Below are 24,443 nucleotides of genomic sequence, written 5' to 3'. Positions count from 1 at the left end.
GCAGTGATGTCATCCCGACTGTTTCTTGGCAATTACCCTTATCCATTTTCTTTCCTACCATATCATACCCCCAAACACACCGTCTCCCATACAGTCAGCTAGCTGTCCATGGCATAAGGGCGTTATTTCAGATGGCGATTTAATCACCCGTTGTTCTAGAACAAAAAGACAGTCTGCCCAAGGCTGCCCCAGTGTGACAAAGAGCTGCATCTTCAGGGGAGTTTGGACAGGGCGTCCACTGAAAGTAATCGGAGTCTGCATTATTATTTTGATGGTAACGTGTGGAGAAGTGTGGCTCACTGGTTAGAAGCGGCAGACCCTGAAGCAGAGGTCGGCCCGGGACCAGGGTTCAATTCCCGTCGCGGCAGTGTCTTGGGTCAATGTCCGCGGACTCGATAATTCTCGCCTAGGTGCCTAAGCTAACCATGGGTCCCACTCTGCAACTCTGGACAATAGCTTGCTTAATCTCCACAACGGCCCTATCAGCGCCGGGGATGCCTGGCTTCACCTTGGGGGTGCCCAGGAGGGACCATCTCACAGGGAAAGCCAGAACGGGTTCCCCAGCGGTATACCGCGCCAGGAGACTGCGTGATGGAGTAACAGTGCGCTTTACAAGTATATATTTACATTTACAACGTGAGCGGGACTATATTCTGCAAGGCTTCCCGCTGCCAATAAGAATCAGTCAGAGTTTCGCAGGCGGACAAGAGACCCACCATAAAAAAAAACATTGACTTATAGAATTGAAAGACTCTAACCGAGTAACCTGTGAAACAGAGTATACAATTTAAAATGGACTGGTTATGCATTAAATAATAACACCACCTACTGATAGTCATGCTGGCGGCCGATCAGGACAGGCGAGCGTGTGATGCGTCACTGCTGCCGTGGTGCTGCTCTACGTTTCAGCGCGAGGGCTGGCCAAACCCTGGGCCGCCATTGGTAGGGCTTTCATGCGCTACATGATTGACGGCCCTGGGACGGGAACCACAACAGGCAGGTGCGAGCGCTTGCTGTTCACACGGGGAGCGCACAGCACTGGCGGCCCGTGGAGGCAGCCTTTATCATTTATTTGTGGACAGGCACACTACTCTGGACTGAGTGTCCAAATAAATGATAGAGGCTGCCACCATGGGCCACCAGTGCTGTGCGCCCGCCGCCCCCACAATAGTGCCGCCCGGGGTGGGCCGCCCCCCCCCCCCCCCCCCCCCCCCCCCCAGCTACGCCACTGTTCTGGTGAAGCCCCTTCATTTTTATTTTTATTTTTGTCTCCTCTGACTTCCCTTTGTACTGCAAATTTTTCTTAAATGTTGAGATTTTTTAGAGGGAGCAGTACAAATGTTGCTCAATATATTTATTTATAGAGGAAGCGTATCTTTCTTTCTCTGTTAGTGGCCTGCTCACAGGTGCAATACTTCACTGGGTTGAGGTTTGCAGGTTACAGTTAATAATTCTTTATTATTCTGGCATCAATATGAATAATGCCTGATTGGTGCTGCCATCGTCACTGTATAATACTTATACTGACAGAAAAAAAAGAATATGCATGATCCACGAAAATGGGGGCGTGGCTAATTCTTCCAGCAATAGGCAGAGTTGAGATGCGGGAGCTCTAAGAAGGGGTGAAAACACAACAAAGCCTCGTTAACAAGTAAATGGTCTTTTAAAGACCTGTGAAGTACTCGGGAGTGTGCCCAGGATGCTGTCTCAGCCCGGGCGGACACAGCACGGGGGGGAGGGGTGGGTAGTGTGGGGGAGGGGCCGGGGGGTGTCTGAAGCACTTTGAGCCTTATGGGCGTTGCGCGCCACCACCAGCACTTTTAGTGATGATCATTTGGCATATTATAAGCTAGGTCTTGCATTTGTTTGTTTTTTTGTTTTGTTTTTAATTTTCAAAAACCTTTATTGTACATTACTGGTAACATACACAGCTCACGGCCTACAACCCGGGGGCCGGCAGCATTGGAATCGCAAGCCTGGATCACATACATTCATAATTTACACAGCCTTGTGGCCGACAACCCTGGGGTCCTGCGGCGTAATGTGACAATCATTTACTCCTCTGAGCATGTTTGTTCTGTTCATAGTGCGACCTATTACCCCTCCCTAAGGGAAGCAACATTGCCCCTAATCCCAATCTACGGCTCTGCACTACCATGCTCCTCCCTGCGGTGGCCATTTCTTCCTACTTCTAAAAACCTAACTAAAGAACAAACCCAATCCATCCCTCCCCCCAATTCCTATGCACACCTACCCTCCCCCGGCTTCTCTCATAGCAATTACTGTCGCATGTCTGGATTCCCGGCCTCTGCTGAGATTCCCTGTGTCCCAGCCATCTGCCTGTTGCAGTCTGCGTATTCCCTACTCTGTGTACCCCTGTCTGCTGCTTCCTATAAAAGCCCCTGGCTCGCCTTATTGTCTATCTATCAGGTTGACTCCCTACCCCTCTAATGTCGTGCTCCCCTCCCTGGACGCATCCAGATCTACCTCCTCTCTTTCTGCATTGTCTGTGTCCCTGGTTCTCAGGTGCATTTGGTATAAGCCCCAGAAATTCTTTGGCTGGCTTGTGGGGGGTAGCATCTCGCTATAATGTTCGGATTGCGTGCAGCAGTAAAGCATATCCTGTGCCCATCTCTTGGCCGTAGGCAGTGGGCCTCTCATCCAGCATAGGGCTATCACATGCCTAGCCAGTAGCAGTCCCATGTCAGCGAGTCACCTGACCGCAGCCGGCAACCCTCTGGAATAGCCTATTAGTGCTAACGCCGGATCCGGAGCCATCTCCAACTCCAGTATCTTGTTTAGCTCTTCAAATATGCTGCCCCAGTATTTCTGGACGCCCGGGCACCACCAAGCCAGATGCATGAAATCCGCCGTTGGTTCGTGACACCTCTCGTATTCTGCCGTCTGTCTGAGTCCATACCTGTGCAGCCTCTCTGGTGTGTAGTATATTCTGGGGTCTTGCATTTGTTCTGGTTTGTTCACAACCTGTTTGGGATCTGATAGAAAATAATTGTTTCCATTTTAGACCTGGGGGATAAGTGAGTTTTGTTGGGTCTTTTTCAATTGCGAACCTACAGGTTATAAAATCTATTTATTTGACTAACTAGAGATGTGTAAATGCAAGCACTCCGCGCATGGCTGGGAGAGTAAAGCATGGGCGTTCCTGAATGAGCACTCGGATAAACCAATCTTTGTGTGCACGCGCTCCCCCTGGTGACTGATGCAAAAGAAAATAAACTGTGAGGCCCCGCGTGGCAATCGGACCTGGCCAAAGGACACGTTGTATCATTCCTGTGTACAAGGTTGAGTTTTCCAAAGATTTTGCCCATCCTGACCTTACTTGCCATTTGTAAAGTCATTGAACTAAAACGGAAAACTAATTAACTAAACCACTTGTGATACACTACAGCTATTCCCAACGGAGCAATAACTTAACAGCGAGAGAGGTGATGTCTACATAGTGGTCACAAGTGTTATCTTTGGGACTGGCACTCGACAGGGCAACCCACCGGAGGGTAAAGGGGATGTCTGTTTTACACAGAGAGGAATTTCAACTAATACTGTCTTATATGCTGGCTAGCTAAACCCAAGAAGGAGAAAGGCCCACAGGAGGAAAGAAAACATGCAGTCATGGAAAAGAATCATATATAAGGCTTTCTTGTTTACCAGTGCCTTAAAAAAAGCATGTAAGTGTTGAGTTGCAAGATGTACTTCCATTTTTTAGTCCCTGCTGCTTAATACACTCTGCCTTGGATTCTGCGTGACTCTGTTCTAAAAATAAAATGTGTGTGTGTATCAATGAAAAAACCGAGGTTAAACCTTTGTTATAGTTAGGAAATCTTTATTTATTTTTTCTATACAAACTAAACTTGAACTACACAAACGTTACAAATTGTACACTTATAGTTAGTTATACCATTAATTTCTAATTTATGCTCCAGCTTTTCATTACTATAACTTTGTTATTTCTTCATTTACAAAGCAAATGTGAACTACACAAAAGTGTAAAATTCTAAACGTATACCTTTTAATATATAATTTATGCAACACCTTCCCATTATTATAACTCGCGCATCTCCTTACACAGTTTTTTCAACTCAATGGCCACAATACATTAATCATAAGTCGCCACTCTACCATGCACTGTGGTCTCACAAATAATGTAATGTGGGATGTCATAAGTGTTATTGTAAATACTAATACTTTATATGGTAAAAGATATATAATATAGAAGGGTATAAGCAGTGCATGGAGAAGGTGCAAGTATATATATATATATATATATATATATATATATATATATATATATATATATATATATATATATATATATATATATATATATAGTGTATTATAATGTAAAGGTGTACAGTGGAGTGGGGTGCCGTGGAGTGGCGTACAGTGGATTAGTGTAGACAGGAGTGGTGTATAGCTGAGTGGCGTAGAGTGTAATACCATAAAGTGGGGTGTTGTAAAGTGTAGTCTTGTACTTGAAACTGACGTAGCATGAAAGTGGGTGAATGGATGTAGATGTAATGTGGCAGGATTATAGGTGAAGAGGTGTAAGTGGTAATTTGTGGTACTAAGTGTAATATTGTAAGTAGTGTTAGAAGTTTAAGGTATAAGTGTTTAAATACTTAGTTATATAATATGTCATGGTATACTGTGGTACATTCCAATGAGAAGGCAGTATATGATTGGCTGATGGCTGTCTTTGCAAAACTTAAAAGGCAGTCGTGTTGATTTTAGGGCATTTTCATGCATTCTGAGTTAGGGCCTTAAATATAGGTAAGTAGTAGGTTTATTGTTGTTACCCACCTATTACTATTTTATTATAGTGGTAATAGGTAGATACATTTATTTATATGCTTCTATATATTTTTACACGACTTTACAAAGAACTCTGTTTCTAAAAAAAAAAAGAAACTTAATTAGCGCACACATTTGTAGGTATTGGCACTGTACTCCATAGAGGTTTTTTTGTAATTAATTAAATATGTAAAACATTTATAACACACTGTGGCACTCTATAGTTGTGAAATATAGTGTAGTGCAGTGTATTTCAATCTTTTAAACATATTTATTTCTTTTTAAAGTACTGTGGTACTTTCAAGGCTGTACCATAGTACTAGGTCATCTTTTCTGAAATACATAGAAATGTATAAATCCTTTCCCCTACCCATAACCACTTTAATACAGTGGTAATAGATAGGGAAAAAATATAAAACCGAATACTTGCCTACATCTAACGGCGTAACGTAGAAAACAGCCAAAGTATGCTTAAAACAATATGGTTGCCTTTAACTTTTGTAAAGGCATTCATTTGCAAATCACATAATGACTTGTTATCAGTATGTGTGGCAGTAGTTTCACGAAATGCCGCACACTTCAACAAACCTTTGTAAAACTATTGCAACAACTGATATCACCAAGTTAAAATGCCTTAGAACTACTTACCTCTAGTACCCAAAAGTACCATCAGCAGACAATAATGTATACTCCTGGTAATTGTTATGTAAATCCGACTGAGCGCTTGTCACTACACGTGAGTGCAAAGTCTACAGAAAATTAATTGTGGACAAATTCTATTTTGTGACACCCCCCTCCCGTTTTTCTTTGCACCCCCTTGACAAATCTCCACAAAACTTTCCATCGTCTGTCCGCCAAGTAGAAAAAATGACAGATCTTGAAAGATTTGTGGAGGTTCATCACACCGGTGCAAAGTTTTTAAGCAAGCATCTATCCTATCTCAAGGAATCCTAACTATGAACTACAGAGTGGCTTCTGCCACTCTATTATTTTTATATATATATGTGTATGTGTGCGTGTGTGCGCGCTCGCACACACACTTGAAAAAAATTATATAAGTGGGCAGTGAAGGAACACTTCGATTCCCAGGAACTTGATGGGTGGAACCAGAGACCAAAACTTTAAAAATAATAAAAATCAGGGAGTATTCTTCTGGGACCTAGCATGGCTATTATGCCTTCTGTGAGGTACCATTGCACAAACTTCTTCCCTCCCTATGATACAGTAGCGAGCAAGCCTTCCCAGGAAAGTTTGCATGATACCAAGGTACAATGGGGTGGAAGCTTGCAATGTGGGTACCGCAGATGTACTTGGAAAAAAAAAAGAAAAGAGAATGCAAGTTTGGCGATTGTGGGGTGTTACACAAAGAACCTGGCTGGAGGTCAGGTCCTACTCTCAACCACCCTATTTGTACATCCAAAGGAGTAGAAGTTGAAGTTTTTCACCAAACTGGTGTATTTCAGTGTTTTATTTGTTTTTCTAAACTCATGGCTTATTCTGACACCTGACTATAGAGTACTCTTGAACCTTTGTTTTTCTTTGGTGCAGTGCTGTGATTTTTTTAAACAAAAGTTAAAGATTTAGAACCTAACCGACCAGGGGGACTGAAGAAGGGCTCCTGCCCGAAATGCATTGGGCGGAAAAATGTGGAATAAGATAAAATACGATGTACTATGAATATATCAGTATTAAATGAACAATAGAATAAAGCTCAGCAAATTGAAACTTTATGAAATTAAAGAAGGTGTGCCTACTTAGAGACGTTACTCCTACGGGAAATAACGCATGTTCCAACATTGACATTCACCCTCACACTCAGGAGGGTTTACCAACACAACAACCACCACCCAGAGGTATCTTGAATATGGTTTGACCTACCGGTGTGCGACATTCCACATTCCAATTGGATTCTACTCTTTTAGTTTCTGTCATCGTCTTGTGTATTGTTGTCTCTACTTTACTTTGGTCTCCATAGATTAGTGTATCTAAAACACATACTTACCAGCACTGATTGCATATGTAAGACGGATGTTGTACAGATTCCGAGGGAGAGTCTTGAAATAATCCTTAAACTCTATAATTGGTCCATCCCATATGACAAACTGGTAATTGATAAATCAAAGCCCCAGTAAAATATACTCCAATTACTTCATTTTGATCTGCCCAAGCAAAAACTTTCTCCCACGAGCCCCTGGTGAGACTGACTTAACTTGGAAAGAACAAATGCACTGCCCCCCAGACCTGATGGGAAATTTGTTTGCCAGAGAGAGTGGTTTTTAATGGTGATCTTAATCATTTCTTGGACTATACTTGTGTCTCCCTTGCTGACAATATTCTCTCTTTCAGAGAATTGTTTACATGCCATGAGGCTCATAACATAGTTGATGCACTTATACAGCGAGATGGCTCCATATGTGCATGTGTATTGGCATTAACAAAGCGCAAATCTAGCTCCGAAGCAACAGAGCACTGTACCTTACCTTGAGGGTTTAGAAGGCGATCTACAAGATCAAGTACATCATGTGGTGGTTACGCAAATAGATTTGATACACGTTTAAGCATAAATACATTTGTGTCGGGGGAGCTAGAGGACGCCTAGCAAGATGGCCGCACTTACGTGAGGCTCCTGTAGCTTGGGACACAATCTGCCAGCCATCCACCTCAGTCCTTGCCCTACACATCGGACAAACCGGTGATGGGATAGCACATACCCACTGCCAGCCGCTGATGTGACGATTTTGCCAGAAATCAATTACAAATACATCTACACACATAAAACAATAACATAAATAAAAAGTAAGTAATTATGTTTACTAAATTAAAACAATTAAATATACTTTCAATATTTTTTACATTAATTATATACTACATTATCTAAAATAATACAAAAAATATTAAATAGCTAAATAAATAAAACTACTATTCAAAGTCCCAAAAAACCGACAGTATTGAAAACATTGGCTAGCGTAGGACTTAAAATTACTAATCCCACTGCAGAAAATGCAACAGTAGGGAAAGCGTTGGATAGCGTAGGGGTAAATATTACTATTCCCACTCCAGAGAGTGCAACAGTAGGGAAAGCATTGGATAGCTTAGGGGTAAGAATTACTATTCCAACTCCAGAGAGTGCAAAAGTAGGGAAAACGTGGGATAGCGTAGGGGTAAAAATTACTATTCCCACTCCAGAGAGTGCAACAGTAGGGAAAACGTTGGATAGCGTAGGGATGAAAATTACTATTCCAACTCCAGAGAGTGAACCAGTAGAGAAAACGTTGGATAGTGTAGGGCTAAAAATTACTATTCCCACTCCAGAGAAGGCAGCAGTAGGGAAAACGTTGGATAGCGCAGGGGTAAAAATTACTATTCCAACTCCAGATAGTGCAAAAGTAGCGAAAGCGTTGGATAGCGTAGGGGTAAAAATTACTATTCCAACTCTAGAGAGTGCAACAGTAGGGAAAGCGTTGGATAGCGTAGGGGTAAAAATTAGTATTCCTACTCCAGAGAGTGCAACAGTAGGGAAAGCGTTGGATAGCGTAGGGGTAAAAATTACTATTCCCACTCCAGAGAGTGCAACAGTAGGGAAAGCGAATAGCGTAGGGTTAAAAATTACTATTCCCGCTCCAGAGAGTGCAACAGTTGGGAAAGCGTTGGATAGTGTGAGGGAAAAAATGACTATTCCCACTCCAGTGAGTGCAACAGTAGGGAAAGTGTTGGATAGCGTAGGGGTAAAAATTACTATTCCCACTCCAGAGAGTGCAACAGTAGGGAAAGCGTTGCATAGCGTAGGGGTAAAGATTACTATTCCTACTCCAGAGAGTGCAACAGTAGGGAAAGCGTTGGATAGCGTAGAAGTTAAATATAGCATACTTATAAATAATTTTTGTATTTAAAATAATATATAATTTAATTTTTAAATAACTCTACATCATTTAAAAATACCTATTAATAAAAATATAATTACAATTGATTAATTAACAGTAAATTATCAATAAATATTAATTTATAAATATTAGTTCCCAAATAATAAATATTGAACAATAACATATTTTTCATAACAAAAACATGATACTAAATTTATTAATTAAAAAATATTAAACAATAAAAAAATACCAAAAATACTTTTTATGAAACATTAATGACTAATTAATAAAAAATAATTTGCTAATTTATAAAAATGAATTAAAATTACAAATAGTAATTGCCAATTAAAAAATGAATTCTCAATAAAAAAAATAATTACCAATTAAAAATATTAATTGCCAATTAAAAAAAATGAATTACCAATTAAATGTAATTACCAATTAAAAACAATAATTACCAATTAAAATAATTAATTGCCAATTTATAATTAATTAAAAATAAAATAACTATCAATACCAATAAATCAAAATAAATCATTACTTAATTACAATTAAATTACTTCCCACCCAATTCCCCTATAAACCCACAACCCGCTACAACACGCAAAATTTAATTAAATTTAATTTATAATTCCTAAAAATGTATAATTAATTTAGCATAATTAAATTACTTCACACCCTATTCCCCTATAAACCCACAACCCGCACCAGTATTAAAACATAAAATGTACTTAAAAATAACATTATTAATATATAAAAATAGTACACATATAATTTAAAACAAGTAAAATACTTTACAAAAAACATATAACACATACATATTAAATACATAATGAAATACATAACAATACAAATATCGATATTAGTAACATCGATATATTTGATATTGATATTATTAACTTCGATATTACTTACATCGATATAAAAAAATGTGATATTACTTACCTTAGGGTCATTCTTGACCTCGATATTTCCAACTCGATATTCCTGTAGGTCGATATTTCGACTGTGCACCCTGTCACCATTTCTATATTGCTGAATCCTGTATGGCCATGTCGTACCCGCAAGCCTAACACTCACTAGCTGTCAGGGACTACCCACTGCTGAGATCTGTACTGCTCCTGTTACCGAGGGGGACAGATTTCACGGCCTCCACGCTTGCCCTACCATCTAGCAATGCCCAAAGGCCATCTCCTTGTTGATGGCCCTGTGTGATAAAGCTTTCTCATACTAACAATATATGAAGGCCCATCTGCCGCTGCGCCCTCTGATCTACCTTCGTCGCCTGCTTGCTTGTGATTGTGGTCAGTGCAAGTGGACCCTGACAGCAACCCATTACAACTGCCACTGATCACTGCTCTTGCCCTTCCTTTGCCGTCAATGGGGCCTATCTTGTTCGCTACCCATCATAACGCCACTCCGGACCCTGAAGCTCGCAACCAGAAACAGTATACCGGCTGGCATTTGCTCCTGCCTGTGGCAGTCTGCGTGACCCCGTCCGCTGCTGCACCCTCACGAACCGTAATACCTCAACCAGTGACCATTTCATAGCCTGCCTCCCCCCCAATCAGCAGTGTCCGCCATGGGCAAGGCAGACGGTAAACAGCCTAATCTCACCTTCGAGGCCTGCAAGTCTGCACGAAGACAGGCGGAATTAGAGGGCGAGCTGCCTGGGATCACCACTACTGACCCACCCACGGATAATTTTAAAGAACTTCTCCTGACAATACAATCCAGTCTGACATCCATAGAAACCAAAATGGACGCAATGAATACCCGCATTGACACCCTCACACACAAAAACGAACGCTTCGAAGAACGGATGACTGAGTCAGAGCGCCGCATCTCTGACCTAGAGGACACTTCCACCACGACCGTGGACAACACTCTCGACATGGAAAAAGTCTTGAGGGTCATAGCTTCAAAAAACGAAGACTTAGAATCTCGATCGAGACTCAACAACCTGCGTATCCTGGGAGTACCAGAATCAGCAGCTACAGGGAAAATGGAAGACTAAGTGGAGCGCATGCTCATTGCGGCCTTAGGCAGGGAGGCCTTCTAGTCGGTATTTATCGTTGAGCGAGCGCACAGAACCCTTGCCCCCCGCCCTGTACCTGGAGCCCCCTCTCGTCCCATGATCGCGAGGCTCCTAAACTACAGGGATCGAGATACCGCACTGCGACTCGCCAGGGAACACGGACAAGTCCACTTCGAAGGCGTAGCCGTGTCACTATACCCTAACTTTACCATGGCGGTTCAGGAGGAGCGCAGAAAATTCCTATTGATTGAAGAAAAATCTTCCACAACTGAACATTGCCTATGCCATGCTCTTTCCAGCGTGCCTCAAAGTCACATATCGGGGGACGCAACACATCTTTACAAACTCCCAACAAACCCCCAAGACTTCATAAAAACACTGCCCAAGAAAGCTACTGGTCGTGCCTCTCCCTCTTCCCGTTCCCTTGATACTGGTGACAACTCGGATGTTGAATAATAAGCTCGCCCCTTTATGAAGATTATGCTACAGGCTTGGTCCAACGCCTCGAACTGCCACCAATTTGATCAACCCACAGTTTACTATGCAACACCCTTCATCAAGATAGTGACATTGTCTCCATGCTGTGCCTCTTCTGCGGGAGAGATACTCGCTACCCCACCTGAAAACTACACCTCCTAAATTCAGGTCATGATGAGACTTCTAGGTATCCTTCCCCGAGCACCCTCACTGTGGTGAGGTGTTTTTGGTTCGCCCTCTGACTGCTTCCCACTCAGGGAATCCCTATGTTGCCCTGTTTACTTAAGTTCGAGGCTCTGCATAAATCCTCCCCCGTTGGGAGCATGGAGCATGCGGCGTTGGGGAAGAGAGGGAGGGAATTAGGCCACAGCAGGATTGGGCTGCTGATGTGGATGGGGGAGTGGGGAGAGTTTGTTCATTGCCATTTATCGATCACCTGACGAACATGAATATGACTGACCTCACTGACCGACTGGTCCACTGTCTGACACTTGCTAGGAGACTCATGATCTGTCGCCATGGAGACCCGATCTAGTGCTCCTAGATGCAACTTCTTGACCTGGAATGTGAGAGGTCTGGGAGACCCTCACAAACGTCACCATATACTTGCATACCTGGACCGACACAACATATATTGCGCTCTACTCCACGGAACACACCTCCGTCCCACGTCCCCATCCTCTTTTGCTTCCCGGTGGACAGCCAACCGAGGATTCTCCTCCTACTCTACCTTCGCGTGTGGCACAGTTGTTTTGCTCAAGCGCACACTCCCCTTTACCCTTATTGGTACTTTTGCTGACCCGCAAGGCAGATACTGCATCCTATGGGGCAGCTTAGCTGCACAATCCATCACGTTCGTCTCCGGTAACGACCTGAACACTGATGACCCCGAATTCTTCAGAGTCCTCTGGGAGAAAATACTGGATTTTGGGTCAACACATGTGGTATGGAGAGGGGACTTCAATATCATCCTAGATCCATAGTTAGAGCGCTCCCACCCTCAACCCCATCACTACTCCATTGCACATCATACCCATAACCATATTGTCACAGAACACGGCCTTGTAGATGCATGGCTCAACCTTCATCCGCTGAACAAAGAGGGAACCTGCTTTTCTACTGTACATTCATCCTGGTCCCGGATAGGCAAGTGGCTCATTTCTAGAGGCCAAATCCTGCGGCTTCTCCATGCCTCCCACTTACCGCGCACGTATTCTGATCACTCTCCGGTCACCTCATGCTAGCGCCCCCTCAGGAAGAATCTCCGTACCTGTCTTTGCGCCTGCCCGTGCAGGCCCAACTAGACCCTGTCTTTAAATCCAAACTCGAACAAGAAATCGAGGATTTCTTCCCCCGCATGATAACTCAGTCGCACAATACTCCACAGTCTGGGAAGCTTTTAAAGTTACCATGTGCAGCATATGCATCGCCAAAGGCGGCGGGATCTTGAGAGACATCCGCTCTACAATCCGCAAATTAGAGACTGAACTCAAACACACTGAGGCCCTGCTGCAAGCCACGCCTACCCCTGAGTCACAAAAGCGCCTCTGTGAACTTATCACAGACTACTAAGAGACAGCTGAAAGGGAATGTAAATTCAGAGGGAAATATTTTCAAGCTCATTTTTATGGAGAAGACGAGAGACCAGGCAAAGCCCTGGTGGCCGTGGTTCACCTCCCCAGATTCTCCAACACTGTCCTTGAGATTTCTGACGAGGAAGGGCACACACACAGAGACACAGCGGAGATAGCTGATACTTTTAAAAGATTTTTCAGTACTCTATACACCTCACACCTCACTCATCCTGCCGACTTCAACCCTTTCTTTGAAGGTACCGTAATTGCCTGGCTTGGGGACAACCAGAGGGAATTCCTCCTTGGGCATTACGAGGACAATGAGATTGTTGCCGCCACAATGCAGCTGCAATCTGGCAAAGCCCCTGGCCCAGATGGCTTCCCTGCTGAATTTCGTAACATACTTATCCCTGTCCTGCGGCATGTCTACGAGGAGGCCAGAGAGACGGGCATACTCCCCCAGTCCATGCGTGAGGCCCTTATAATATCCTTAGCTAAACCGGGAAAACCGCCTACACAATGCGACTCCTACAGGCCCCTCTTCCTCATTAACGTAGGAGCTAAAATTTTAGCTAAATTAATTGCGAATCGCATTAGCCTCCTCATGACTGCTCTGGTCCTCCCTGACCAGTCGGGGTTTGTACCTAGCAGAGGTACCTCCCACAACCTTCGGACCCTATTTGCTGTCCTCCAGGACATTGATCCTGACATGAACATGGTGGCTTACTTTCTTGACACCACCAAGGCTTTTGACTCCCTTGAATGGGACTACTTGGCATTTGTCCTTCAACGCATGGGCTTCCCACCTCCCTTTCTGGCATGGATAAACTCACTCTACACAGGCCTACAGGCCAGTGTCCTGATCAATGGGACCATATCCTCTCCCCTCACCATAGCCAGAGGCACCAGGCAGGGGTGTCCACTGTCCCCCATCCTCTTCAGCCTCGCAATTGAACCCCTGGCCGCTAAGGTCCACCAACATTTTCGTGACCACGCTCTCATTTACCTAACGCGGCAGATACTGATCTCTCTGTATGCCAACGACCTAACCCTCTATCTGCGCAACCCGGAAAGACATCCTTAGTCCCATGTTACTGCTACTCATCCTCTTTGGACACCTCTCAGGTCTTAACATTAACTGGGGGAAATCCCAAATCTTTCCACTCACTGAGGCCTCTCCACAGTTCACTTCGGACTTCCTCCTCACTTGGTATGAGGACACAATCAAATACTTGGGGATAGTCATCACCCGTAATCGTCCTGCCTTGATGGCGTCAAATTATGGGAGCGGTTTAGATCTTCTTACCGACAAAATCAATGGTTGGATTGCTATGCCAATATCAATGGCCGAGAGAGCTTCACTTATAAAGATGGTAATAATGCCTAAATTGCTCTACCTCTTCATCAACATCCCCTATGCCCCCAGCAGACACTTTTTCGAGCACTAAAACCCAACTCATCCGCCTTATCTGGGAGGGAAACAAGCTAGATTGTGCTGGGACATTCTTACACAGCCTTTAAGCACGGGAGGGTTTGAGATCCTGCATTTAGAGCTGTATTTCAGCTGTGCCTAGGCCCACTTTCCTGTGTATTGTATGGACCCCCATACATGCCCCACTTAGCAATCGAAGACAGATACATGTCTCTGACCCCTTGCTCTGCATATTTAAGCACACCTGCCGTCCTGCGACATCTCGCCTCTTCCACCGTAGACTGCACCACTAGCGCTTGGCACGACCTTGCTCGCCGCCTCCATATTACCACGTCATATTCCCCCTTACTGCCTCTCCGAGGACTTCTGGTCACACGTGAGGGTAGCTGCTGCCATCTTCTCCGTAGGCTTGCATTCAGACATGGGGTCAGCTGTATACAAACGGCACATTTCGCACCAGTGACGACTTCTTCGGAACTATCACGCCCACCACCCTAGAGCGCTTCTACTACATCGGCCTACGACAGGATGTCAAAGCCCTCACCCTGTGCTTCCCACTGGAACCTCCTATGCAATCTCCACTGCATAATCTCCTACAGAAAGACACCCAGGCTCATGCTATTTCAATGCTTTATCGTACCACTCAAAAAGGCTGCATACATGACCCCCTTTCAGCCAGGGCCCGTTGAAAGGATGAACTAGAATCCCCCATCACTGACGATCAGTAGTCATTCTGCTGTCAACAAACCGGGAACATATCATCTAGCAGTCGGTTGCGCATCATCCACTATAGATATTTACACCACCTCTACTATACCCCTGCGCGCTTGATGCGCCTTCATCTCCGTAACATCGACCACTGTAACCGATGTCGGAGTGAGGGTGCAGATTTCAGATACTTAGCCTGGGACTGTCCCCCCATCCGTAGGTACTGGACGGAGGTGTTGGGGTCGCTCGATACAATGACTGGACTGCATGTCCCAGAAGACAATCTTGTTACACTATTAGGATACACCGAAGCATTGGCCACCCCGCAGCGGAAATACATTTCCCTGGCACTCTTACTAGCGAAAAGACGAGTAGCCTGCAGATGGGGTCGGGGAAGGGCACCCAAATTCAAAGTCTGGCTAAATGACCTTATCTATTGTCAAGAACAACTAACCACTTATGCTGATCTTCTACCACCTTCTTTCCCACCCTCGAGACATTTGGGCCCCTCTCCAGTCATATCTCCTGGAACAGACCAACAACCCTGACTCAGCCGCAGAACACAATCCGGCAGATGATGGGGTTCAGTGATGACAAGTGTAATGTAATCTAAATGTCTTAACATGGTCATGGAGATTGTCAACAAGATGGTCAAGTCTGAAAAAACCTGCCTCCACTGATGTACACTGCTAGGATCATTTGTATACTATATGTTTGGTCATATTAAAATGTCCATACGATAAGTGGTATGGGATGTTTTTGAACACCGTCAGCTATGCTTAAAATCAATAAAGACATTTTCAAACAAATAAATACATTACTCTTGCCACAAAGTGATCCTCAAACCTTGCGAGAGCGCTCCACAGTGTGTGCTCAGCCCAGGGGTCGGATCCAGACCCAGAAAAATTTCAATAAACAAAAGAGGCGGCACATCAGGAATTGTTTTTAAGTCTTTTTAATCAAGACTTCACCCCACCAACGCGTTTCAGCCAACACTGGCCTTGCTCACGGCCTTGCTGAAATAAATACATTAGTGTTTTTTTAGGCATTGGGAGTTTAAGTGATTTGCCCAGAATTGAGCCACGTTCCAATGCGGGGATTCAAACCCTAGTCCCTAGGTTCTCAGGTCAGCAGTTCTAGGCCACATCAACTCCATAGTCCCTGAGACACCCTTTCAAGCCCACCAAGGCATTTTTGTAATGCTAACTTATCAAAAATTGATTGTCTGAAATACACTAAGCCTAGCAAAGGCACAACAAAAATGTCTACTCGAATGGCAAGTTTACTATCATTTGTTTCCATGGACGAACAGTTTGTGAGTTATGGTTTGCATCACTGTTGTGCGAGTTATGGACTGGGAGGTAATCACAGCTTGTGAATGTCAGTGGTTTTTCATTTTATTTCATAACCATAACTCTACTTAAACTGTGTTTTTTAAAGGCAATGTATATAGCTTCCATGCACATCTATAAGATTAGAATAGAAAGAAAGTGGAAAATAAATCAAACAGTTTGTGACTATATGTTCAGGTGAGTGACACTCTGCAGCATCTTGCAATAAGAATCATGGTTTAGAAGTACACTTGTGAAAATCGCAGTGTAGAGAAGAGCCCTAGAACGTCCCTTATGTTGCCCAAGCAAATGCTGAATGCTGAGGCTAGTGTCTTGGTATTGAGCTAATGCATGTCACTGTCTGGGTCCAATTTTAGCATTTTATCAAGCAATCCCCAAGTATTTTTTCTCCCAGCCCAACTGTATACATGACATTACTGGCCTGACTGCCACCAGTGTGGGTGGGAAGATAAGTGACTCAATTATTGCTTCACCCCCTCCTAGGCTCTGGGCTGTGCCACAGAATGCTCTTTCAGCCATTCTAAGACTTACTACCTGAGCAATAGGTGTAATCGCTATTTAATTTCCTAATACATTGGGAGGAGGTGGCTATGCCCACTTTTGTTTTTTACTGAAAACAACACTCAAAGGTCCCTTGTACCTTTGCATAAAGTTTTCAGATCATAAGGTGCTCCTCTTATGTAGTGCAAGCTACATTGCAGGCACAAACGTAGTCACATTGTGCATTGAATGCTTTGTGCCACCAAAAAAGTGTCATGTTTTAGCCCCACAATTTTATAATGAAAACTTTATTTGCAAAGTCTTTACAATTTATCAAATAGCAACATTTTATGTAAACTGAGTTATACTCAAACCCTCAGTGAATCAGAAATAATATTGGTAATTGAAGTGAGATTGTGAATGATGATCTCCATTCATATCTTCTCAAGAAATGTATAAACATCCATCCTCATTCAATTGTGATTTTTTTTCTTCACAGATGTTTACTTTATTGCAACCTTGTCGTTTTTGTGGAAGGTCTCCGTTATAACGCTGGTCAGTTGTCTTCCACTCTACGTCTTGAAATATCTGCGAAGAAGATTCTCTCCACCAAATTATTCGAAGCTCACAACATAAGCTACCACTTTGTGTAGCAGAACTGACCTTTGCACATTTGAGTTGGATAACAAAATTGTATAATCAATATTCTAACAACTATTTACAACAGTTGTGTTATGCAGTAATCAATAACAATACGCCTGAGAGATTAAGGCTTGAACTACAGTGAACTTAATCCAAACAAGTGAACAAACTCGACCGAAAGCTAACTGCTTAATGAGCACCAGGTTTTCAAAGATCTTTTCCTTGAAATTTCCATCTATGTCTGATGTATTTAAAGCCCATTGGCATTGTTGGCACGTGTTAATTGTTTTATCATTAACTTGAGCTGAGAGATGTAATCTTTGAATTTTACCATCGTTCCACTTAACAGGATGCAGGCTTCTTCAGGTGTCAAAGAAATGTGCCCTTTTTTTCTTTAAAATGCTGTTGAGATGTTGATGGTGCTGAATTCTTCCTTTGTGCTGACTGTGTTATATTTTTACTCCGATCACATAATTTACTTCTGGATGAACCTTGCTTGGTATTATAATTGGGGAGAGAGGTTCTAGGGCCATTTGGTTGCTCTGCCTGCCACATTCTTTGTCTTTTGTGAGTGGTATTGTGATAAAGCTTGGTTTTGGCTGTGGCCTCCACTGCCTGTCACAGAACTGAAAGGGGTGCAGTTTTCCATTTGTTGATAATGAAAATACTTAGACATTGCTCAAATCTTGATTTGGCGGGTATGAATGAGTTCTCACAGATCATCAACTTCTGGCTAAGTGTTTGTTAAACCATTGTTTTATAACTGAAGAGGAAACTCCAATATCCTATTTTACGTTACTTTCAAAAGAGTCTACCATAAAAAGATGATGTAGTCTTATTTCCTAATATTTCACTTCAAGCTAGGGTGGAAATGGCAAGAATAAAACTAGGCAGTATGTTCTCTCGAGCACAACCTAAGCTTAAACACAGCCTTATCCCAGGAACCGGCAACTGATTGCCTTTCAGTGTGCCACCAATGAGGTAAGGGAGTGGTCTTGATCCTTTGACAGCATGGAAGACATGACTCTAATCCTCAGCAAGACTGGGAGGAAGGGTCAAGAGACCTTTCACTCAGGACAGTAGCTTTAAAACATGTTTCCTGTTCAGATGGTCCTAGGAAGCTGAGAATCCGACGCACAAGAGCAGACCTTGTGGCAGCACCCTCCAGAAGAGGTTTTAGAGTGAAACAGCATTTTGATGACAAAGTAGATTGCAGCCTTCAAAACTAAATAACTAAATCTATATGTTGTAAGCAAAGAGAAGAATAATGGAAAAGCTAGGTTAACTCCATGGAGAAATATTTGAGTTTATTCTATTTTACCAGATCATGTTGGCCACATATTTTGTCTTGCTGTTGCTTATTCTTTTACAACTCACTGGGATTCTTCATGCAGCCAGCTTTGTTTGTCATTTTATGTTTCTTTCACCAGTCCATGCATCAACACATAGTTCCTATTCCACAGCGTGTTTCTTTCTCATTACCGCAGAGATAGATGAAATGTATCTTATCGTCACACGTTTCTTGTTCAGCAGAGAGTCCACCCATGGCTTTCCAAATAGGATCATATCCGCATCTCATTTGCATAGTTTTAGTAGGAAAATCAACATCACTATTTACATATATAGACTAGCTGCACGAGATAAGTCGAATCCCTACAAAATAATAATGCCACTAAGTTGTTGTTCTGACTAGATGTCTTGATCCATATTAATTGTTGCACTTTCTAAGAGCAGTTTGTGTTACACAATATAACTGAATCTTTTCTGCTGTCGGTGTTCTTTGTTTACACAGACTTTTAAAATTGTTCGAAAAATACCCAAAAGTTTGACCTCTTTCTCAAGGAACGTATTTAGTAAATGTTTAACTGGCCAGAATTGTTTCTTTTTTAACTATTGAAATGCATAGTTTTCGTTTTTCAAAGGTATGTATATATACAACTTAAGTCTTGTCAGTTGTACACAATGAATTATCATTTCAATGTATTTTTTTGATCATAAAGAGTAATACTTTGACTCAGAAATCTTGACTTAGAAATCTTGACCGGCAGCTTCCCCAATTATCCTCCTACCCACCTCCCTCACACAGTGTTGCATTAAATGTGTTTTGAAAATATTTAAAATCCTTTTTGTGGCTAGAAAGAGCTGCCACTGTTCTATATCTGCAAACCCCTAAATGGACTGTATTTTCCCGGGTATCCTGATCTTGCAGCAGGACGTGTACAATCTGGAGACAAGTTATTGTGATGTTGGCATTAGTAGAAATACACGGGTCAGCCTGACAATATTATTTGTGGGTTTAATTGTATTGAATAGATGTCAGTCAGGCGGAAGCATAGTGTTCAATTGAAAGAGGGAGTAATTGTACATGGCAATTTAAGGTAATATTTTTGAATCGTAGGGTCTCATTGTGAGTTCCCTGAATGTCGGTGAGGGAATACTGAATGGATGAAGTCTCCAATTTCAGACTATATCCTCACAGCTAAATCTAGACATTACAAAGATATTTCCCTCAGAATTGGGGATAACATAGACCAGGGAATATTCGGTCAAAATCCATATGTTTTCCACCTTTCATAGGAAATAAGAGGCCAAAATTCACACCGGGTACCACTTGCTGGAGCACTTGGTAAATGGATGGTGGGGCTTTTCGATGGACCTTGGTTATGGTGGCTAAGAGGTGCCAGAGTAGGTGAGTGGGGAGCATTTACACTTTCCCACATGCTGTAGTTAGGGGGCAGGTTGGGGTCAGGCAATGCAGCTGTCTGCAGCCCGCTGCATCTTTGTCAAAGGTCTGGACCAGGAATTGTTGGTTCAGAAATTTGCAGACCTAGTACTTCCAGGGCCAGAGAGATTGGGGAAGTCAGAATGTCCTGGAGCAGTGTCTCTTTACATCATTGGGGATAGGTTTTGAGCCACTCATAATGGGAACCCAACCATGGGGAGTGATGTGCAGGTTAGAATACAGTTATGGGCAGGGCTGAGCTTCGCTGACAATATCAGTTGTATCTCGCACCTTTTGCGGGATTAATTGGTGAAGCAAGGTGGTTTTTGCTGCAGTGCTTAAGCAGACGCAGTGGGAAGAGTCTGAATGCCAAATATAGCTTTTACAGGATCTGGGGTAGTGTGCTGGTGTGTTTATTTTATTTTTTATTTTATTTTGTGATTTTTTATGTTTAGATTACTTGTCAAGCAAAGGCTTAATTTTGAGAGGTTTCAGGCAGCTTGAGAACTGATTGTCTGCTAAGCACTCTGTTTTCTCATTTGTGGTTTATGTGATTGAGTTAGATATGAATACTACACACACCAGAAGGGAAATTGATATAGATCTTTAAGGGCCGGTATCATGTGGTTAGATGTCTTTTGTTGGCATAGGTGCTGGGTGGAAGGCTGCTTTTTGATGAACTAGTGTGGTTTCAGGGAGTGCAGTGAGCAGGCACCATACTTTAAATGGGAAAGGATTTTATGTATGATTTATAGTTTTATCTTATACAGAAGTCCAACAAGACAAGTTTCCTGAGGATTTCTTGATTATGTGCTGCCTGGTGATCAGCGGTGATTCCATTTTGAAGTAATAGTATTTGTTGCTCTATGTGTCTGAGGAGTTAATGCCTCACAGAAACGTTGCAAAGATCCGTCTTTTTTTAAATCGTTCTCCATGGAATCTTTTGATGAGAATAAATGTAATTTTGGTGGATTCCGTTTTGCTTAGGAGGCTGAGATTCTAGGTTTTGATGAGAGAAAGAGCCACACTTTTAGCCCTTGGATTGTTAGACCAATAGTACGTTGAGCTTCTGTGCTCTTGGTTTACTGGTAGTTGGTGGTGTTCAAGTGACAAAGACTAATAAAAGGATACATACACCTTTATGGTTCCATTTTTTACTGGTGAGCATGGCATGTTGATTGAATGCATTGAATACCACAGGCAAATCATGGAGAACTAGCTGGCAGAGGTCATCCTTGTTTGTGATTTGGAGGGTATTATGTGTCATCTTGCTGTGGGCCATATTCATTTTGCTGATTTTGGCCAATTTTCAGATAGCAGGCTTTTACACCTTGTTTAATGGGTTGTTGCTTGCTAACATAGTATATGAGTGTTTGCGTCATTCAAAGGGTTTAGGAATCCAACTGGCCAGCTGAGTCCCCAGAGATTTTACTAAGTTCTAAAAAAAAAAAACACCTTTCCCCTTAACAACTTCATCAATTTATTAGCAAGCAAAGGGAATATATGACATACATAAGCTCAGTGTTGAAGAGTGTATCCTTTCAGCCTTTTTATTAATTTCTGTATATTTTGGGAATAATGACATGGTTCTAAGAATAATAATATGGCCCTATTTATTTCGGTGTCTCCTTAATCAGTCTATATGTTAAAATATTGGAAATTATATGGGTTAAGAAATGTTTTGTACTTCGTTAGATAAATCATGTTGACAGTGTTAACTTGACATTGACATTTTTAAAGTCTGACTTCAGAGAGTTTAATACAAACATTGTTTCAAGAATTGTTTTAGATTCGGTTGTATTGTGAACCCATAAAGAAAAGTTAGAATTGTACAACTAAGTTATAGAAAAGCATTTTTAAGTGTGTCTAACATAAGGTGGATGAAACATTTAAAATTATATTGGTTGACTTCTATTTTAATATTTATTCATATGCATTATTAAATTATTCATTATATGTAGAAGGAGAGAAATATCACTTAAAGAGTGCAAAAAACGGAGGCAATATTATAGTATGTACTTTTTTCCACACATGACATTGAGCTGTACCAATTGTTAGGATAATATTTGAAATGACATATATTTCTATTGAAGAATTCTAAAGCATTTGGCTTTTAGTACTGTAAATAAATTCAGTCACCTAGGTGGACCTGGAAAATGCATATACAGATAAATGTGTTCCTTCTGTTTCAAGCTCAATCCAATAAATTCAACCAATGTTTCAATAGGATGGAAAATAGGATCCTTTACGTTGTGTTACAAAATTCATATGTTCTCAGTCAATAAGGCCAAAGTGCCCTTCTGTGTGATAGTGCACTTTACAGGCACAGTAAGCATGTAATGGTATGTTACCAAGCCAGTCTCTTATGTTTATGAAAAATGCAGCCTTTCCAGAAAAAAAGTTGTTTTCTTATAGCTATCTTGACTTTTGCGTGTCTCCATTTTACTTCAAAGTGTTCTAAAAAGGAAAGATGTTTTTAATTGAAAGTCAGTGATGGCGCTTATGATCTATTTTAGAGAGTTTCTGCACAGGGGTTGCTTTTGTTTGTTTTATCTATGTGCTAATTTCTGAATTTCCAAATAGAGCGAGATCTGGGAGAAAAAAGTCTTTACAATTGCTATTGAATGGAAAAAAAGATTTTAGTCCTGGCTTTCTCATCACTAAGTCAACCATTGACTAAAATGTCACCTGAAGTATAACCAGCTATTTTTCTAATGTCTTTCATTTTTAGGCTGCAATTTTAAAATATATTTTTCCTTAATTCTGAAATGCTTACTGCTAGAATTTCCCATCTCTTTCAAATGAATAAAAAAAAGACAGGAACAGTTAATGAAATTGATGGGTTCAGAATTTACATTGTAGATGTAGAGCCTACAGGTAGATGATTTCCTGATATGAATCAACCAATCATGTTTCGTTACAATGTGTGATGACTTGTAAAGGTGCTGAACCACTTTGTCACAAATTACTCACTAATCAACAAAGAGGTATAGCAATTAGAGTTCATATTTTACTGCACTTGATTTTGTATTTTACTTGCTTGTCCAACACTCACTTGTTGGGATTGGGTTTTTGGATTCAGCGTGCTTCCTTTGGTATGAAGAGTCTTGATTGCTTTTGGTATTCCAAATGTTTGCACATTCAGTAGTAAGTACTATTAGAGGAGTGACCCAATCAGAACATGAAGAAAATGCCAGGGCACAACAGAAAGAGGGCCCATGTGTCTTTACAGGAGCAATAAAAAATATTACTATAAATAATAATGATGTATTAAGGCATTAGAGACCACCAATGTTATCTTAACAGTAAACAATTTCAAACTAGGATGAAATGATTTTTTTTATTGGTTGGCAAAATGAATTAACCATAATAGGTGCCACATTTCTGGGATGTTGCGTTCATGAGCTCTGTAATGATGGCCATCCCTTTTGAGAATGCAAAACCAATTTAGGGGAGGCTGTTGTTGCCTCATCTTCTTTGCTCATTTAGTTTTTGACTCCTCCCCCCTCAATAGAGTTCCAAATTATGGCAATTGTAACACCAGATATGGATCACTCTGCTGTTTTTGATCTGTACAGAATCCACCTTGCCATTTTCCAAAGTCCACAGTGTCACTGGATACATATCAGCCAGCCACCTAAAAAGTGGTGAAACTCTTGACTGTGTGTTTTTACAGTTGAGTGAAGGATTCTATATCTATCTATCTATAGCTCTCTCTCTCTCTCCCTCCATTGAGGGGGGTTTTGGTGACCTAATAAATCACAAATCTGAAGGTTGTGCGGTTTGTAAATGTCACCAGAACTCTGAAATGGTAATATATGATCACATTACAATGTGCCTGTTTTGCATTTATTTACATTACATGCTTATCGGGAAAAAGCTGTTTTCCTCAAAGTGCAGCTAATAACAAGCTCTGATCGGAATCTGAATGTTTAGGTTTTGTTAAAAAATATTGTTGATAAAACAGTGGACAGTGGTGAGGGTCAGTGAATTCATGTAATGCTGTAGCTGCATTTTTTATTGCATATTTATGGATGTTCCGCAGTTGGCATATAATATGCCACATCATTTGCAAACTAAAAAACAAAAAATGTTTCCCGCTCAAATGGATGAAATGAATACTGCCAGAGTGGGCTGTTTAACTTGAATAGCTGTGCTGCATAATCCTAGCACCCTTGACATTGGTAAAGATCTGCAGAGCAGCCTGGGCAATCGCCATCATAATGCAACTCTTATTTCACAGGGGAAACACGTGTTACCCCTGTCCTGAATTTGTTTTAATTTCATATAGCATAGCAAAAACAACCTTTATTGCAGAATGATCTTTTATCTAAAAAAGTGAAATTCTT

At 41.8% G+C, this 24,443-nt stretch overlaps 1 protein-coding gene across 1 annotated transcript in view; it reads left to right on the top strand.

Annotated features, from left to right (window-relative positions):
• Window positions 1-22,330, top strand: part of ATP9A (ATPase phospholipid transporting 9A) — a 510,313-nt gene extending 487,983 nt beyond the window's left edge. Inside the window, exon 28 of the mRNA XM_078652049.1 lies at window positions 17,230-22,330. Coding sequence (XP_078508175.1) covers window positions 17,230-17,366 — 137 coding nt within the window. The 3' untranslated portion in view covers window positions 17,367-22,330. The remainder of the gene's footprint in view (window positions 1-17,229) is intronic.
• The last annotated feature ends 2,113 nt before the right edge of the window (window positions 22,331-24,443 follow it).

The sequence above is a fragment of the Lissotriton helveticus genome, chromosome 7, assembly GCF_964261635.1.
Source record: "Lissotriton helveticus chromosome 7, aLisHel1.1, whole genome shotgun sequence".
NCBI lineage: Eukaryota > Metazoa > Chordata > Amphibia > Caudata > Salamandridae > Lissotriton > Lissotriton helveticus.
This window is presented reverse-complemented; position numbering and strand designations above follow the sequence as displayed.